This window comes from Penaeus japonicus, unplaced genomic scaffold, assembly GCF_977035675.1.
Source record: "Penaeus japonicus unplaced genomic scaffold, GWHDUDI00000001_assembly GWHDUDI00000022, whole genome shotgun sequence".
In the NCBI taxonomy this organism is placed as follows: domain Eukaryota; kingdom Metazoa; phylum Arthropoda; class Malacostraca; order Decapoda; family Penaeidae; genus Penaeus; species Penaeus japonicus.
In genome coordinates, this window is record NW_028234424.1 from 18,951,013 (window position 1) to 18,971,012 (window position 20,000).

The 20,000-nt window shown below is 38.4% G+C and overlaps 1 protein-coding gene across 18 annotated transcripts in view; it reads left to right on the top strand.

Moving 5' to 3' along the window:
* The window catches only part of Crag (DENN domain-containing protein Crag), a 42,663-nt gene that overhangs the window by 1,676 nt on the left and 20,987 nt on the right, over positions 1-20,000 (top strand). For 10 of the 18 annotated variants that reach the window (XM_043004724.2, XM_086549544.1, XM_086549545.1 and 7 more), the window contains exons 2-22: positions 1,643-1,815; positions 2,200-2,326; positions 2,934-3,050; positions 3,328-3,457; positions 3,596-4,086; positions 4,799-4,924; positions 5,069-5,213; positions 5,663-5,838; positions 5,987-6,170; positions 6,496-6,637; positions 6,846-6,991; positions 7,187-7,309; positions 7,927-8,132; positions 8,525-8,645; positions 8,824-9,005; positions 9,123-9,226; positions 9,591-9,686; positions 11,610-11,678; positions 14,380-15,213; positions 17,259-17,379; positions 19,224-19,316. In XM_043004724.2, coding sequence (XP_042860658.2) covers positions 1,644-1,815; positions 2,200-2,326; positions 2,934-3,050; positions 3,328-3,457; positions 3,596-4,086; positions 4,799-4,924; positions 5,069-5,213; positions 5,663-5,838; positions 5,987-6,170; positions 6,496-6,637; positions 6,846-6,991; positions 7,187-7,309; positions 7,927-8,132; positions 8,525-8,645; positions 8,824-9,005; positions 9,123-9,226; positions 9,591-9,686; positions 11,610-11,678; positions 14,380-15,213; positions 17,259-17,379; positions 19,224-19,316 — 3,905 coding nt within the window. In that variant the 5' untranslated portion in view covers position 1,643. Of the gene's footprint in view, positions 1-1,642; positions 1,816-2,199; positions 2,327-2,933; positions 3,051-3,327; positions 3,458-3,595; positions 4,087-4,798; positions 4,925-5,068; positions 5,214-5,662; positions 5,839-5,986; positions 6,171-6,495; positions 6,638-6,845; positions 6,992-7,186; positions 7,310-7,926; positions 8,133-8,524; positions 8,646-8,823; positions 9,006-9,122; positions 9,227-9,590; positions 9,687-11,609; positions 11,679-14,379; positions 15,214-17,258; positions 17,380-19,223; positions 19,317-19,845; positions 19,864-20,000 lie in introns of all 18 variants that reach the window. The other 8 variants (XM_043004786.2, XM_086549550.1, XM_086549551.1 and 5 more) reach the window with 3 other exon arrangements.

The window sequence follows — 20,000 nt, forward strand, 5'->3', positions numbered from 1 at the left end:
TAAGTTACCAACAATACCCATTGTTGGTAACTTGGTTGTGCTTTATTGTTGGCTACAGTGGAGGCTAAATGTGATGGTGATCATATGATGCTTTACATGACATATGAGTAGGTGTTATAGGTTAGAAGTGAAACAAAGGACTTCACTCTTAACTAAATGAGCTATTGTTAAGGAAAAATCACGCTGATTACATAGATTACATAATTCATACCAGGTTCCTTATAATTTGCATATGGTATCCAAGATGATATGGAATTGTGTTGTTTACATAAACAGAGTAGGGTAACATCCATTATTTAGATGTAGTCTTTGTATGGGGGATAAAGTATCTTGCATATTATGAGGTAAATAATGACAAAATCTAGCTGTCCAATACCTGTGATTTGTGTCACAGTATTTCTTGCATATTTATCTATACATGATAAACATCACTCTTTTTCTTGCAAAAGGAAAATCAGAGTGATATGTGGAGTAATATCTGTAGATTTATGAATGATAATGTGCCATATTGGATAACATTTTTAAGTCTCATTGTGATTCTCTTCTTTATGTTTACTTGATCAACTTGTATGTCATCCAATGTGATGTCAAGCTTCATCAGATGATTTAAAGACAGAGTTAAGTAGAAACAGCAAAGATTTTGACCTTAGTTAATAGTTGCACGGCAAGGGATTGCCTTGGAATGAAGCCTTATCCTTGCCATGGGGATAACATAGGCATAGGGGTTCCAGAGGTCAAGCTTCTCCAATTTCCTAAGGTTTCTGACATCCAGGAACCATTGCCTTTCCCACACATGCAAAATTGTCACTCATACTCATTCTCTCTCTCTCTCTCTCTATCTCTCTCTCTCTCTCTCTCTCTCTCTCTCTCTCTCTCTCTCTCTCTCTCTCTCTCTCTCTCTCTCTCTCTCTCTCTCTCTCTCTCTCTCTCTCTCTCTTTCCCTCTCTCTCTCTTTCCCTCTCTCTCTCTTTCCCTCTCTCTCTCTTTCCCTCTCTCTCTCTTTCCCTCTCTCTCTCTTTCCCTCTCTCTCTCTTTCCCTCTCTCTCTCTTTCCCTCTCTCTCTCTTTCCCTCTCTCTCTCTCTCTCTCTCTCTCTCTCTCTCTCTCTCTCTCTCTCTCTCTCTCTCTCTCTCTCTCTCTCTCTCTCTCTCTCTCTCTCTCTCTCCTCTCTCTCTCTCTCTCTCTCTCTCTCTCTCTCTCTCTCTCTTCTCTCTCTCTCTCTCTCTCTCTCTCTCTCTCTCTCTCTCTCTCTCTCTCTCTCTCTCTCTCTCTCTCTCTCTCTCTCTTCTCTACTCTCTCTGTCTCTCTCTCACTCTCCTCTTCTCTTCAGTACTCCCTCCTTCTCCCCTCTCTTCTTTCTTTTTCTCTTTTGTTCTTTCTTTCCTCTTTCCTTCAATCCTTTCCTCTCTCCCTTTGTCTCTCTCCTGTCTTCTTTCCCTCTGTCCCCCTACATTCTCTTTTCCTCAGCTCAAATCTCTTTGATATTAAAAGATATTTATTGAATGATCTTAAAGAATTGTGTTTTTTGTAAGTGATGATTAGAAAAAAATAAGCAACAATATATTTTTTTACACTAAATACCAAATTCACTACTGTTTAAATTAAGGAAATTTATATTTGAATTGATTGTCCTTTTTTCCTAGAATGGAAGAGAGGCGTGTGGCAGAATACTTTGTGGTTGCTGGGCTTCCTGCCAACCCAACGCCACTAAGAGAATTTTCCTGCGATGGCGCAACTCTCAAGTCCACACACAGCCTGCCACCCATCACAGACATCGCTGTCATCAACCGCTCTCTGGGCGAGGTCGTTCCAGATGGTTAGTGGCGGAGGAGAAGTGGAAGGGGGAGGGGGGATGATAAGCATCCACTGTTTGCTCAGATAAGATAGCAGAAGCTTGTGATATTTCCTGTCCTCTTCAGTTTGCCTTCAAAGATTTTGAAAGATTAATGTGGATGAATTGATTAGTTTGCAGGTTGAAAGTCATTTTAAGGCTTGGATCTTAATCAAATAGATTATGAACAGATTGTATTAAATACACATTTTCATTACTGAGGTAAATGGTTGACCTTCCTGTTATTCAATGGCAATCATTCATTAGTTCCCAAGATACATGTGCATTCATTCAGTCACTCCCAAATTTTACACACATTTACTCATTCTTTTCCTGGATTCATATGCATTCATATTTATTTATTTCCAGGATTCACATGTATTGAGACAACACCCAATGGCTTTGTTGCCAACGTCAACCATGGAGCCCTTCGCGCGTCAGAAATATTTCTCTGCTACAGAAGAGGACGAGATAAACAACCTCTTGTCGATGTCGGGTATGTTGTTTGCGTAATACTCGCAATTCTGTATGAATTGATGCTTCTCATTTTGAACTGACCTTTTATTTTATTAGTAGGAGGAAGGGTGCTTCTCATTTTCTGTGATGTGTATTTTTAACCTTTAGACAACAGGGATTAGACTGTCTACTTTTGTTCCTCAAGAGCCATGTCACTATGGTATAAATTATTAGTGCTGCCTGACCTTGCCTGTTTATCCCTTTCCTTAGAATTTTGTGATTTTTTTTTTTTCTAGTTTCTGTTACTATTTTTACTTTTGCAAATGTTATTATTACTATTGCTATTATTATTATAATAATAATAATATAGTAATAAAGATAAAAACTATTTTTCTCAAAAATTCAAGGAATGGGGTAAACAGGTGAGATCAGGTAGGCCTAGTGACTGACTCCTTTGTGTGAATAAGCTCTTGTAGTGCCATCTATCTATAAAACAAATAATTTAACAAAATTACATTAAACAGTCCATGTATACGTGCAGACCTCTTGTTATTAGGTTAAATCATCTTTGGGATTTAATTCATGTTGTTTTTCAAGATATTTGGGAAGGAGTAGTGCCCATTTCATGACAAAGAACCATTTTGCAGAGTTCTTTATGAAGGTCGGGAAAGAGTTATGGCTGACTCCCAGATTGTGGAGTTCACGCCAAGTGGTCGCAGTGCAAACATCAATCCCTCAGGACAGACCACTTACATGACATATAGGTAAGTTGATTTTTTATTTATTTGGCAACTCAAAATTCACACAATCCTTCACACATTTGTCATCACATATTTTTCTGATATTTTTTGCAAACTTTTCAAAAATATTTTCAGTTAGCTTCCTGTTATTTCAAGAGCTATTCAGAAAATGTAATGTACAGGACCAAAGCCTCAAGAAAAGTCACCAAAGATTCCAAAGATACACAGATTTTAATTGTTGTGATTTAAATTGTCTGACATGAAAGAATGTAACTGAATTGCTTTCTGGTTCTGGTTAAAGAAGAGCCAGTGAGCGCTCTGCCTGCAATGAACTGGTCGTCTCGGACATTTGTGTGATCATGACGAGCAGGGGGGAGCAGGCACCTCACTCCTACTGCACCATAGACCGCAATCTCAACAAGGGGACCATGGTCAGTAATATCTCAGGTTCTATAACACATCAGTGTAAATATGTAAGAATTTAGTAAGCTGCAAGTCTGGTGCTTATGTATATGATATTATTACTTCATATAATGCTTAAGCTCTGACTTATGACATTTCTTTCTCAGGTTGGGTCTGACATCTATGTCTGCTACAAGAAGTCGATGCACAGGTCAAACTACATGGCATACATGGCAGGGATCCTGGACCACTACCCCAGCAACCACTACCCGGGGTTCCCCATCCCCGCAGATCTGGCCCTCTTCTGCCTGCCCATGGGGGCCACCTTGGAATCATGGCCTGCCAAATCTGCACAGCCACAGCCCGTCTTTTCCACCTTTGTGCTCACAGTCACAGCAGGGGGTGGGAACATGGAAGCTGTGGAAAAGGTTTACGGGGCAGCTGTCTCTTTCTATGAGAAGTACCCCCATGAGCTCCTTACAGAGGAACAGAAGGAAGCCCTTAAGCTGAATGAGCATTTTGGGAGGAACAATGTGGTGCACACCAGCAAGTGTATCTGCATCCTTTCACGGTGGCCATTTTTTGATACTTTTGATAAGTTCTTGAGATATCTGCACACTATGGCCAATTCCGGACCACATCATGTACCCATAGAGCGGTCAGTACCTACTCATTTGAAACTAGTTGTTTTAGTACATAGGGCTATCTCTAGTACACAGCCTCTCCCTGACTTGCAATCTGTTGGATTAAGGAGTAGTTATACATGCAACCTGTGATATATGATCTAGTTATTGACTTTACTGAAAGAGACAACTTACATACCATATAATAGAAATATCAATAACTTCAGATTTTACTGTTATTTTTCTTCTGATTTCACAAGTTCTCATCCCATATGGAATTAGAAGTTTCAAACAGGCTCAAAACATGTATTAGAAACACCATTCTTATGATTTGTAGAGGGTAGTATTACATATATATTCTAAATGCTATTCTTTAGTCATATTCATTTTTGGGTTCACTAATATTACTTGAAAATATCTTAATGTATTTTTTATTATTATTATTACTGAAGTGAAGATGCATTTGACAAGTTGGTGATTGACACTCTGATGATGATAATTATTTGATAACTGACTTATTGCTAAAACAATACTTGAGCAAGAAATGCTGCATGTATAACTTCATGTCCAACTTACATCTATTTCCAGAAACACCTAGTCCAGTGGTTCTAAATTTTCTTTACTCCATTCTCCCCTTGAGGAATTTGCAACATCTTCAGTGGCCCCCCTTCACTGCTCCTCCTCCTCCTCTCATGCATATGTTTTTATATGTATTTTTAATTAATTTGGTCTATATTTTTGTTTCAGGTATGTACACCATTTTGTGGAATGTGTTCCATTTCCAAGTGCTCGAAAGCCAAGAATACTCATCCAGTTAGATGCCAAAGAACGCATCTCCCTTGCACAGCCAGAGGACTTGCCCATTAATCTTAGGTGTGTATTATCTGAATGTCTGTGCTACTGAATTAGGTAAAAATGCTAATGAATTGTATATTTCCATCTTGTAGTCCAATATGATTCACATTGAACATGGAAGCTTGGATGCATAGGATAATGGTATGCCTTGTGACATTCCAGTGGTGCAAAGTTCCGTCAGCTGGTGATGACACTGCGTCCTGAAGGCTGCCTCCTCGTGCTCCTCTTTGCACTCACTGAGCAGAAGATTCTCCTGCACTCCCTCAGGCCAGATGTGCTCACAGCCGTGGCAGAAGCTATCACCATGGTAAGGACCAGGGAGGCAAGAAGGGGATTCTGGGAGGAAAGATGAGAGATTTGCTGAAAGAGGTCAATTTTGCTTCTTCTTTTTTTTTCTTTTCTTTTTTTCTTCTTTTTCCTTTTTTTTTTTTTTTTTCTTTTTCTTTTTTCTTTTTCTTTTTCTTTTTCTTTCTTTTTCTTTTTCTTGGGGGGGGGGGGGTATACTGTAATCTCTTGGATTATTTAGGCTATTTGCATTAAATCACTAAACTCTGTTATTGGAATTATTTTTTCTATCTGTTAATGATGAGAAATAGATTGAGATTTACTTCCTTCGAAGCTGAAAATTCAGAATAACCGTGAATAGAGAGGAGACTGACTGTATTATGTATCTTACTGTGCACATTACAAAGTGGTTATGCACAGGCCTGTGTACTTTTCTTTCATGTTAGTAATCCATTCTTTCTTTCATTGCAGATTATTTTTCCATTCCACTGGCAGTGCCCTTACATCCCCCTGTGCCCCCTGGGTCTCTCTGATTTCCTGAATGCCCCCATCCCTTTCCTCCTAGGCCTGGACTCGCGCTTCTTTGATCTCTATCACCCTCCCACCGACGTAATCTGCATTGACTTGGATACGGGAGCCATGTCTGTGTGAGTGGGACCTTGTGTAGTTTACTTTCTCACTCTCTCTGGGTGTTTTGATTATGAGATTAATGAAAGTTACAGTTGTGATGGCAGATTCATGATTTTGTAAAAAGGTTATGAAAGTGATCACCCAATGTCTTCTTCAACTTTTTAGACCAGATGACAAGAAGTTCCTCATTACCAAACTCCTTCCTCGACGTCCTGCACGCACCTTGCGTGCCTCATTAGACAGCCTATGTGAGAAAATACACAAATTTGAGAAATTGCTACAGATGCACCTAAAGGCTCAGAAGACTGAACCTGGCATTGACACAGATTTTAAGATGAAGAGAAAAGAGGTATGGTTGCAGTGTCAAAAATCTTTTTTGGTAATTTATTTGAATTGTCAGGTTTTGGTTTTGTTTACTTTTATTTATCCAGTGAGTTTTTTGTTGGTGATAAAGTACTTTTAGAGTTTCAGTAGTAAATTGGTATCATTAATACATTTACCATTTCAATTTACCATAACATTTGACATATAACATCTGCTCTAACCTTTCTCAAAATTATGTACTAAATATCTAGCAATATTAGGCATTAGTTTAAAACAGTTAGAAGTCACTACAATTAATTACTGAAAGTGAGTCTAGATTTCTGGAAATCAAATTCCAATCTTCTTTTCAGCAACAACTTGATGTGGAGATTCAGGAAGCCTTCTTGCGCTTCACAGCAACCATCTTGAAGGGCTACAGCCACTACCTTCTGCCCATAGTCTCAGCTAAAGCAGGGGCAGCATGTGACACCTCCTCACTCTTTGATATAGACGGTAAGGGGAAGCTAGGTTTTTCTGAGATGCAGTCCTTTTGGATTGTTTGATCTGCTGTCACTTAGATTGGACTTTGAAATGAGCACTGGGAACTCATGCCACAAATATCCAAATGAGATACATTATGGGGATTGCAAAGTGGAACTATATCACTCTTATTTAAGCAGAGCTTGATCTGTACTCAGTGTTTTTGTTTATCTTTTTTCAGCCTTTGTCAAATCAAGAGACAAGAATTTTCATAAATTTTACCAGCTGATGGTTAATACCCAGATGTTCAGCAAGTTCATTGAAGAGCGGTCATTTGTGTCAGACAAAGATGCCTCTCTGGCCTTCTTTGATGACTGTGCAGAAAAGGTTGGTTGAGCATGCTTGGTGCAAGTGTTATTCAACTTTGTGGACTTTAATTAGTAAGAAAATCAGAAAAGAGGACTGAATTAAAAATACAGTGAATTAAAAATACAGTGCATTGATAATCAAGAAAATAGTGACCAAAAGTAGATAATATAAGACTGTGTGTTCCTAATTTGTTTCTCTGCTACACTGACCCAGGTCTCAGAAGATGACACCAACATCAGATTGCTAGAGTTGGAACCGGCCCAGAGTGAGCACACCTTATTCCTCCCACCGCCAGAGCCCATCAACCTCCCTGAGGGCAATACCTACTCATATAATGTAAGTTCTGGCTCCTCAAAGATGGTTCTTTAGAAACCAAGATTTTTCCCCTAACTTCCTAGATGTTCCGCCAAATCCCAGACGTGTCAGAGGGCTGTTTGACTCAGCCGATGTCTTTGTACAGAAAAGAGTTCTCTTGGGAGAGACATTGCTGTGTCAAAGATAAGAAGGTAATGCAGGGAGATGGCACACCTTTCTTAATTTTGAGCCATATCTATTATAATTTTTCCAGCATTAGCTTGGACCATTTTGTAGGAAGGTCAAAGGGTGTTATTGCCACCATCCAATATATCTCATTTTTTAATTTAAAAGTGGTGTTTAATCTAAACATTGTGGTACAGCATTTTTTTAGTTGCTGATTTCATGCATGATGATAATTTTTACTGGCATATACAGAAAACTGTTTCAGCTTATAAGCTGTCTCTGAATTTTTTTTTACCAATTGCCTATCAAACTTCACATAAAGGCAAATATGTAACATAGTCTTTTGATAGATCAAATGTAATTGACGTTCATGTTTTATATGAGTCACGTCAGGTCTTTTTTTTTTTTCCTTATTTAAGATAAGGAATTCTGATGGATTTTTTCATAGCATGCCTCTCATTTTTTCCAATCAGGGATTTCCCAAGTTAAAACCAGAGCTCTTTCCATTGCTGGAACCAAAGCCAGTCCTTCCTCCCCAAGTTAAGCAGCCACAAGCCACCCCTGCCTCTCCTCTGGCCCGCCGCACAAAGCATGAGGTCAAGTCGGCACAGAAACTTGCCTTAAGGCATGCGCAGACACCCATATTATGGGCCAAATGTTTACTCTCTACGTGTTACAGGTGAGTCACCAGCAACACTATTTTTCATATATCATAATATGATTGCTGCAATTATTACAGTGTAGTAGAGAAAAGCTTTTCTTTATATTGACCATGGATTAGGAATAATACATCACTTGGATATTACAATTCCTTTAGACTGTATAAGAAAGTTTTTCTTGACCAATGCACTTCTAGTTGTTTGCTTTTACCCAAGTATTTGTCACACTTCAGAAAAGAATCTTTTAACTAATTATCCACTTTTTCTTCTTTTTCATCTTCTTTTTCTTTTTTTCAGATATTTTCCTCCTTTGTTTTGCATAATTGTTTACATATTTACTGATTTACAATTTTAATATTTTTAAAACTATGGAATGCAACATTGAAGTGACAATTACCTCCCTCTCTCCCAGCCTTTGGTACACGCATCTCCCAGCCTTTGCAACAACGCAGCACCACAAGGCCAGATTCCTACAACTTGCCTTCAAGATTCTCACCAACATGCAGAAGCTCAACCTCTCACAGTCAGATGAGGTAAATTGAGAGGGAATGAAAGAGAAGGAGAGATCTAATAGAGAGTAAAAGAGAACATCTTAGTGCCTGTACCTGTATGATAGACCTGTTGACCTTTCTGCATATTTATCTATATCTCGCATCATTCTTTCAGAATGATTGTGGTATGGTACTTCATAGATTGTTTTTTCCTCTGTAGGTGAGCTATCGGGTGATGATGCAGTTGTGTGGGTTATACTCTCAGCCCATCCTTGCTGTCAAGGTCCTGTGTGAGATGAGGCAACACGGCATCACACCCAATGCCATCACCTACGGCTACTACAACAGGGCAGTTATGGAGAGCAAGTGGACTCACTCTAACCTCTTCTGGAAGAAACTCAGGTGACTCTTGGTTCACTCACTCACACACCTTGTGTTCAGGATCATTTAGTGAGGGTGATGAGTCATTTTAGTTGCATTGTTTTGTTTGTCTTATTTGTGCTCTTTTCCTTTCTCTAGGAATGTCGTTGTTGGTGTTGCAGCATTCAAACGTTCCGGTCTAGAACGCTCGCAAAGAAGAAAATCATCATTATCTTTGGATGAGGTGGACAAGTGCCTAACAGGTCGGTCATTTATCTTTAAGTTGGTTCTTTCTTGATAACTGAAGTCTGTGTTGAAACTTTTTTTTGTTTGACTCATTTAGAATATCATTTTTGAATATTTGAAGGATGATGTGACATACTAGATACTAGATGTAACAGATTAATAGATTAATAGGTTGATAGATTAAGGAGAGTTTATTTGTCACCACCTGATGTTTGTAGCCTGTCTTAGCATACATTTGACTTGGTTTGCAATTTTTCTTTTTTCTGCCTTTCTCCATTTCTGTTTTGGATTCTCTCTCATGTAGTGTAGTTCTGTGTTACTCTATGATATAGCAATGCAGTGCATGACTAACCATGATCACTGGACCCCAACCTCATGCAGATGCTGACAGTGCCTCAAGAGTGTCCTTGGAGAGCGGTGCCTCCCTCGACTCTCACCCCCCTGCACCTCATACGAAGACCGACACCCTCAGCTCAGGTGTGATACTTGTGATTCTCAGAAGTTGTTCTTTGAAAGGAAATAAAATTTTCTTTATAATTTCTAAATGGTTCTTTTGGTATTGGGTGCCATATTATATATAATAGTAATTAAGACTACAAAGGGGTGTAACAGCATTGTTTGTACAATTGTATGTTGACAGATTTTTAGGCAAGAGCAAGAACAATTCTATTTAGGAGCCAAGTGTGATTTTTTTGTTGTTGTTATTGTTACAATGAAAAAAACATAAGAGATGGAAAAAAAGAAGGGGCCCTGTGCTTATGGCTTCAAATGCCAAAGCACAAAGCAACTACACTGGCAAAAGGGAACATTGCAGGCACTATATTATAGCAGTTGTAGTAATTATGGTGATGATATTTATCATGTGTGATTCACAGTATGATTGTAATAGACGATAGTAGAGAACACTGTGACCAGTAAAAAACAAAGCTTGTTACTTGTTGCACAGATGACAGGCTCTCCAAATACCCCTATTAACCCAATCCCAATGGGCCTGGCGATAAGTGGAAACCCCCTACGCCGGGCCTATGCAATATTGCATCGGGAACGTCACACTGGTGTGTCGCCCCATCATCAGGCATTTAGCCATGTCACACGGGTGTGATGCACCGTCATCAAAAGGTTAAGAAAGTTCATGACTCATACATCATAGCCAATATGTTTGTTGACTCCATGGTCTGACAGCCCAGAGTTTTGAACAACACAACAGAGATATGAAAGTCTCAGTGTCCCTTTGATATCCTCACCATTAGGCAGGTTCTTCTAGCAGACTCCCTAAGTCCTGTTCCAGGAGACTTCTAAACCCAAGGGTTTCCGTGCAATGCTAAATGCATTGAGAGCTACCAATAGATAAATTAATAAAATACGGGTCATAGTATCCAGTCTATGCAGGTGTTGAAAAGCATTGGTGTAAGAACACATCCTTACCTCACTCCTAAATTCACAGGAAAGAAGGTAGACATGCCACCTCCAAATCTTATAGCACTGCATTACCAATATACAAGCTTGCTACCAGTCCAGTGATCTTTGACTGAATTCCTCAGTCTCATGCTCTTTTTATCTGATGCACCATCTTGAGATTGATGTTGGCTGTGAGCAGCCATGACCAAACTCATGATGGCAGTCTACAGTGACTTGAAGTGGAAGAATATTTTCTGTTGTGGATTTGCTAGAAATCAATCCATATTGCTTCAGTTTCTTGTGCCTCAGTAGGTGGTCTTTGATACTCCTCAGGAAGATGAAAGTGATCACCAGGACAGCATGCTCTCCTCTAGCCATAGATTTGTTACCAAACTTTAACAGGGATGCCACAAATACCAACTATCTTTCCACCCTTCAATTTGGAAATAGCCTTTCTAACCTCGTCAGGATAAGAGGGTCTTTACTGATGTAATTATCAAATACTGGGGGTATGACACATAGGTCAGGGTACTGGTTCCTGGAGCCAGCAATCCTCAGCCTCTGGCACTTTGCAAAGAAGGGCACTGTTCTTACTAACAGTATCAGCTCTTGAGCAATAAAGGGTGGCAGACATCTCAAAGCCAGCAGTTACTGCTTTGAAGTCACCTATTACAATGCGGACATCTTGTCAAGGTCAACTGTGTGCCTTGGAAGCTTGTTCATCATAGAACATCTCTGTCATGTCTGGTTTTTGTACATCAGTAGGAGCATACACAGCAAAAGGAAGCATAAGGCTTCAATTTCAGTGCCATTATACATTCATCAAATGGAGCTACTGTTTGATGTTAACTCTTTGACTGTCATATAGGATGGACATCACCTCTGCCACCCTCCTAGCATTGTACCCCTCAAGAGTGGGCTGTATGCCACAGATCCTGGCCTACAAATAAGAAATTTATTAATGATTAATTGATATTAATGACTCTTAACTTTGTTCTTCAGATCCAGGCTACTGCTCTGTCAGTGAGACAAGTGAGAGTGTGAGTTCGCCAGGTGCGCCTCCAACAGCAGGTCAGTAAGACATTTGATCCATTATAATGTTATGTATATGATCATTATGTTTGTCAGTTAGTTGAAGATAATTGGTGGAATTTTAAGCATCTGAACTTTTTCCACATTGCAATAGTTACTTAGTTTCCTTAGTTAGTGCAACAATAGGTATTTCATCTCCCATTAGTTCCTGTCTACCGATAGTGAAAGGAGATGTATTCTATATGTTAACAAGACGTCTAGCTGGACTTTAGCCCTTCTGTAATCAATCCACTGCATAATGCTATAGGTTTGCACTAGAAAAAATAACCATTTAGGTTTTTAAAAGAGAAATATTAAGATTTAGTAACAAAGAGGCCTGTTTTACTTTCTTTGTAAGCTGGCACTGTAAATGTTTATGTCCATATTGCATTGTTCTTAATATTTTACATGATAGATCATAGAGACCATAGAGATATATGTCAAAAAATGATTAGAAATTTTATCTAAATTTGTATGCATAGTCTGTCCAATCTTATAAGGCATGTAGACCTCAACGATTTGACTGCAGACAATATTTTTTAATCTGTTTTGATTGTCCTACTTATCTCAGTATAACTTCTCAATAGATTGAAGTTTATATCATTAGAAACATTTTTTTTCATAATATGGATTTAAACGGAAAAGTCACAAGGCAAGAAATATGGGTTTTAAAGAAGTCAATTAGTTCTTTCACAATGTGTAAACAAAATCCAAGATCAACGAAAGACTCATATGAGAAAAATAGTCTGTCTATAGATCTGATGTTTGTTGAATTAAGTATAGATCTCTCAGCTGCCCAATAATTAATTTTGATGCACAGTATAAGTGAAATGTTTCCTCTTTTCTGAGATATGACCAATAGAAAAAAAATCATTGTCTAGCTGCATTGTAGTCAGTTATTCCTTATTAGTATCATTTAGTTTCTTCAATTTTGATCAGTAAACATCAAAATTATGGAGTTTAGATATTAGATAGAGATCTGAAGAAATTATCATCAGCAAACATCAAAATTACAGGTTAAACATTAATTAGAGATGTAAAGATACCATCATTATCTGAGAAAGTGCTTTATTAAACTTTTTGAAAATGTAATTGTGATACAATTTCGAAATTGGCTTTACACAGCTCATAGTTTACAGAATACATAGAATTTCCATTATTGCAAATATATGCAGAGAAGTGTTTATGTGTCAGAGACAGTTGGATGCAGTGACATAAAAAAGTGTTAGAAATTGAATGAAGTGAATCAGGTATTAGAAATGTGAGAATAGGTAGGGAGACTGGGCTGTTTGTGTATTTTTATTTGATCTATATTATTTTGTAAACCAAGGAATACCTGTACTAGTATGAACACACCCTAAAAAGATTAAAGAAAATGTAGAAAGGAGTCTTACAACTCTGATGGTTTAGTTCATGACAGTAAAAGTGTGCTGGATGTTTTATGTAAATATTGCATTTCTGATGAACCTTGATTTTAGATTCGCTTATGTTTGCTTGTTAGTTTGGAGAGCTATTAAAGAAATTGAGGAACAACAAACATCTCTATTGACACTAAACAGAGGGAATTCTTTATATGACTCTTGATTCATTCTGTATGAAAGTGCTGACTAGAGTGGTCACCATTCCTAACATGAAACTAATTTAGTTATGATAAGCACTATTTTTTTTTTGTTTGTTTTTTTAAGTTATGGAACATGATTTGGATAATATACTAATATGCGTGAAGGCTCTACAATTTTGTTTATTTTTTTCAAGTGAAGAGTGTGTGCAACTAACTTACCAGTGTGGTCAAGAGTTACACCTCATGAAAATTGGACTAACATTATGATCTTGCAATGATGATGGAAATAACTTCTTTTTTTTTTACCTAATTTAGAAAAATTGGTTTAATGTATGATCATGTTTATCAAACCAATGTAAGGGTTAAATTTTACATATAGACATGCTTCAAATTTTGCTTTAAAGTTATAGAAGTATACACATTTCTGCTTTAACCCTTCTGAGATGGGCCACATCACAAGATGTTATGGTATGTCTATATATGATATATGAGCAAAGTAATTTTAAGTAGCATTTGGTATGATTGGATCATCATAACTAAAAAGTATAAATAGATTGTAATTTCAACAAAAGAAAAAATGTAGTGCAAAAGTGATTTGGCACCGTGAAAATGTCCATCATAGAAGGGTTAAGCACTTGAATTTTAGATATTGTTAACCCGTTAACGACAGGTGACGTGATATCACGTCATGTGGTGGCAGCACTTGTCCCTATGGACGCAATATCACATCATGGCTTTTTGTTTGGCCGACATGCTGGGTGATTGCCTGCACAGCAGGTGGCCTCAGCCAAAGTGGATTAGTGCAAGGTGTTTGGCCTGTGTGCCGAAACTGCCCCAGCGTTATCGGGTTAATGGTTAACTTGAAAGATTGTGAAGAAACCTATGGCAAAAAAAGAAAAAAAGAAAAGGATTTCCTCATGGTAGTATAAGAAAAAGAGATTGCACATTGGTTAGACAAACAAGGTCAAATTTTTTTACTGTAGTTGTGTGTTGTCCATCTCTAACAACAACTTCCACTTACCTTGTTTACATGGCTGATCCCCGTACGTCTCCATGGCTACTCTCATGACTGCTCTGCGCCACTCACTTGACCTCTGTGCTCCTCCTGCTGCTGGCCTCCTCCCTCATAACCTAATACAGTGCCGGTCCTAAAAGACTCCATTTCCGGGAGTGGTGTACCCCCCTCCTCCACCTCCTCCTCCTCTTTCTCCTTCCCCCCTGTCACTAGCTGCAGTGCTGATGTGACATGCCCCTCTCCCCATTTATCTAGTGTTGCTACAACCATTACTACCAATACTTCATCCTCCCCCTCTTCACCTCCCATGTCCCTGGCTCTCCAGTCAGTTCCCATGCCCTCCTCCTCAGCCAATTCAGCCTCCCATCCTTCCTCCTCTGCTGCTGCTGCTGACTCCTCTTTGCACTCAGAGTCTTCTCAGCCTAGTGGCAACGCTACAGCTGCCTGTGGCGAAACACATTCCAGTTTGTGCTCTCACTCAGTCCATTCCACATCATCATCCACAACAACAAGCACCACCACAACTTGCACCAGTACCACGTCTGGTATTCCCTCCACCACAGAGTCTTCGTACACCTCACTAACTCCCTCCACCGTCTCCATGGTGACACCATCCTTCTCGTCGTCATCCTCATCGTCATCCCTGGCAACCATCGCCCCAATCTTGAGCACACTCATTTGCCCGTCGCAGTCGTCCTCCTCGCCGTCCCACCTGGCACTGACAGGAACCCACACCTCCACCCAGATGAGCCTTGACCCTGCCTCCTCCTCCTCCTTTACCACCACCTCCTCCACCTCAGCCTCCTCTTCCTCCTTTTCCTCCTCCTGCGCCACAAGCCGAGCACTAGACTTCTCGGAGTCAGATGCGTTGAGGGCGAGACTGGGCAGCATTGTGAGGTCCTCTGCAGCTGGTCTTGCCAGTGGGGCCGATCTGCTTGTCATTGAGTACAATGTGGCGTGTAAGTGTTCCTAGATCATGCATGGATACATTGCTTGCAATTGTTGCTTATGCTTACCAACACTAAGTTTATTACAAGTTCTAAACTGTATGATGCTATTGGCAGTTCTTAAATTTATAATATAAGCAAGTCATGCAGGAATTACCATGCATGGCAGTGTGTAGAACTAATAATTGTAAGTGTATCTTCAAACATATTTGCTTTTAGTTCTTTATATCTTCATAGAGAAGATTTAGTTTTTCCTGCAGATAAGATATGTAGACTACTGGTAACTCAGTTCACCGCTATTTAGGTTTTATATGTATGTTTGAAGTGAGTGTTGTCTCTAGTTTCATATTTTATCATCATGACATCATGATCCTTCTCTGTATTTTTACAAATTAGATTGGGTTTATTTTTGTTTCTTGCCCTCAGTAGATGTTGACTTGTAATTTGTTTAACTTATGTTTCTCTGGTATGGAAAATAAAATCAGTATTTCTTTTCCAGGAGTATTAAGATGACTTAAGATATATAATTTTGTTGTGAACTCTGCACACAAAGAAAGATATTAGGCTTCCTCTATTTGTTTGTTTTTTAGCTAAGTTTGAAGGAAATTTTGGGATATGCTGTGTTCAGAACAGCCTTTTTTTTGGTGAGGACTGGATTTTAGTGCATGCTGCCTGTTTTGTAGATGAAGTGTAAATAGCCTTTAGTAAAGCAAGGACTTGTACATAATATTCTCAAAAATTATGTATTTTTATAATTTGCATGATGTAATAAAACATTTATTTAAGTCCTTCATCCTATTTCAAATATCTTTAATCATGTTACTTGTATGTACAAAAGCAAGCTATATTTCATATGTATAGTACTGGTATATCTATATAGTATTAGCATGCTGAGAGCATGTCCAGCTTTATCAAAGTTGTTTGTAAGGAAATATTTAGATAAGTATAAAAGTCTCACACACACACACACACACACACACACACACACACACACACACACACACACACACACACACACACACACACACACACACACACACACACACACACACACACACACACACACACACACACACACACACACACACACACACACACACACACACACACACACACACACACACACACACACACTCACACTCACACTCACACTCACACTCAGACATGCATAACACATGGACAGGCATTCACACATGGACACACACACACAGATACATACACATGCACACACACACACACACACACACACACGCACACGCACACGCACACGCACACGCACACACACACACACACACACACACACACACACACACACACACACACACACACACACACACACACACACACACACACACACACACACACACACACACACACACACACACACACACACACACACACACACACACACACACACACACACACACACACACTCTATCTCATTTGCTTGCTCACTCAACCACCTACATAAATGCTGATACATACACAGTATGTAGAATAAGTATTGCAGTGTAAGATGTGTTTGTGTGAATGTTTTTTGTAAACAATTATGACTTCTCAGTACAGTTTCACAGATGAGATATTATTGATTCAATTTTTTTTTTTAATCTTTCAATTTTTATATGCACTACAATGAACACGTGTGTACTCAAATCAGAGAAGTAGTTAAAAGATTTCAGATGAATTTTTGTGCAGAAATGCTGAGATATTGTAAAGGAAGAAGCCTGATTAATATCTAAGTGAATCTGTAATCAATTTCCATATTTGTTTTTCAATTTGGATTAACAATATCTTACCCATGATGTACTGATAAGCATGGATGAGGACATGACATTGGGTGAATTGCTGATATATTGTGATAGAATACTAAATTAAATGTACTACTCATGATGAATGACATGGTTTTAATCTGAGAACACTATCTTTAGTAGAATTGTTACTTGCTTTCTTTTTATTCAGATATTATAAAAAAGATACTTTTACATGAAACCAAACTGCTCCTCTTGGGTTTGGATGTTATTTTAGCTTTGCTGTGACATTCTTTATGTACTCTGCAGTCAGCAGCAGTGCAGGACTCCTAATGTCTAGCGCTCTGGACAGCACCGTATTTGATGCAGCCTCCAGATCAAGGCAGAGACCAACTGACCTGGCAGATGCCCTTTCTCCAACCTTAGACCAGTAAGTGCCTGTCCTGTGCCATCTTTTATAAAGTGTATTTCCTAAAAGAGGAAAAGGAGGAAGATTAGATAAATAGTTTCTGGCAGCAGATAGGTATAGAATTATATTGTCAGGAACTATCTTTGATCCTTCAAGAAACTTAGGCATTTTAGAGTTGCAGTTAGAGAAACAGATTGGGGCATTTTCAGTGTTTCTTAGAGAGGTTCTTTTATAAATTGACATGAAAGGGATAGTTTTTACATTGATATATGATGTTTATACAAGACAAAGCAGATTCTTTGTGTATTTGGATATGTTTTATGTCATTTCTGCTAATCTCCAACTGACAGTAAAAGAGCAAAGTTCCATTATGCTTATATTTATTATCATTAGTCAAGGGAGATTCATGACTTAATATGCAGAATCAAAGTTCATTTATGACATGAACTTGAACAACAACATAATGAAATATGTGTCAGCTTCAGAAGATATGGGTGCAGAGTACTTAGCAGTTTATGGTAATAAGTATTTAGGAAGTTGAAGATGAGTGTTATTGCATAATATACTACTTAACTAAATTCATACAGATTAGCAGCAGTAGAACTGGAAATATGACCAAGGACTTTTGTGTTTGTTACTTTATTTTCTTTATTTTCCTTTTTCTGCTTTTCCCATTTAAGAACTTGTAAAACAAGAAAATTAGTAAACAGTGCATCCTATATAAAACAGATTATCTGGAAAATGTAGAAATCTTAGATATTGGCATGAAATAAAAAGGGCATTAATTTCAAGCAAAGTTGTAACATACTGTATATTAAAGTTGAATTTTTTTTTTTTGGAAGAAGTACAGAAAACATATATGAATAAAGAGGTATAGGAGACAAAGCTCTAATGCCCTCTGTGTTTATTTGTGATTAAGCGTTTCTTATTTTCATAGGTTTGTGAATTGGAATATTGTTTACAATAAAATGTTCATTATACTCTGAAGAGATTATATAACATACAACTATGAATCAGTGTAATGAAACTATTCCACACTGTACAAGCGTTCAGGAAAGATTCATTGTTTCTCATTTGTTAACAGATGAAGAGATTGGGTATTTAATATTTAGAGACTGGATTTTTTATTAAAGTCAAGTCATAGAATTCTTGACAAGATGATTTGAGACATTGTTATGCAGTTGGAAATATTTAGAAACTACTGTAAGGCAATTATTATGGATGAATGTGCTGAGATGAACTGGATGGATTAGTGGTAATAGATGGAAGAAAAAGGGGAAATTTGAGTTCATTTTATGTATGATAAATGGTTATTGTGCACAACAAAAAATCTTGATTGTTAACCCATTCATGCCGGGGCGATTCCGGCTTTGTATGGTCGTAATGCTGGGGTTTTCGAACGCATAAGCCTAACGCCTCAAGATTCTCGGGCGCACAAGCCACGAGCCTGGGCTGCCCACTCACTCACCCCGAGCACCGGCCTTGCCCAGATATCTCATCACTGGTATCTGACACAACAACTACGAAATGTGTCAGCACGTCATCAGGCGTGAATGGGTTAAATGGGAATTCTGTTTTTCTCTTTCTTTTTTCCTTCTTCTTTTCTTATAACTGCATGCACAGGAAGGCTGGTTCAGATGCAGGACTTGAAGGATGTTACACAAATCATCCTCTTTGATATTATTATTATATTATTGTTTACTTTAGCTCTGCAGATTGTTTTTATTGTTTGCTGCATAAGCATTGATAAAGAGATCAACCCTAGGCCTCTAGCCAATTGCCAAATAAATAGAAATCATTGCACACAAGCAAAAGACAGCCTGGTACTTCTTGTTGCCATTTGTACACTTGCATTTACCAAACAGATATGACAAGATGAGTGAAGCCACAGCTGTGCGGACGTCACCTGAGGCTCCGACATCCTCCGTTCAGGACAAGGGTGTACCCGAATACCTCAGGTAAGCCTTGGCCCTCACAGCTTCCGCCTCTTAAAACATAGTTAGTCTGTGCATTGTTGAAGAAAATCTGTTATATCACTAGATTTGCAATATAATATTGTTAAGAAAGAAAATTGTAGTAGAGGCATTTGTGTACACATACATGTTTATAGTCCTAGATACACAGTTGCACTTTTTTCACACTTAACCATGCTATGTCTGTCTTTCTGTCTGTCTTTCCTGGTCTTTCTTTTTTATCCAGTCTAATACCATTTTTTCTTTTCATACTCTCTTCTGTGGATCCATCTTTTGTCTGTTTATCTTTTCATACAGATATCTGGTTATCTATGTGACTGTGTGTGTACTTACACCTACCTCTTTCCCCATGCTAGCTAAACCTTTTACTATATGTTGAGTGTAGTAAAGGGTTTTATTGTCTATACATTGATATGACAGTTTTCTTTAACTCCTCGTACGAAACTGAGACAACTATAAAGTAGCTTTTATTACCATCACTTCTCGACTGTAACTTCCTAAATAAATCCTGAAGACCATTGCTGCCATTTCTGTAAGTACTGCACCTTGGGTGGCTGACAGTGATGTCCCTGCGTGCACCCTGTGTACTCCTGTAACGTAAACTCTTTGCCTCATTCAGCTTGTGCTAGAAACAGAGCAATCACTGTGGATGCTAGAAAAAAAAGTTAT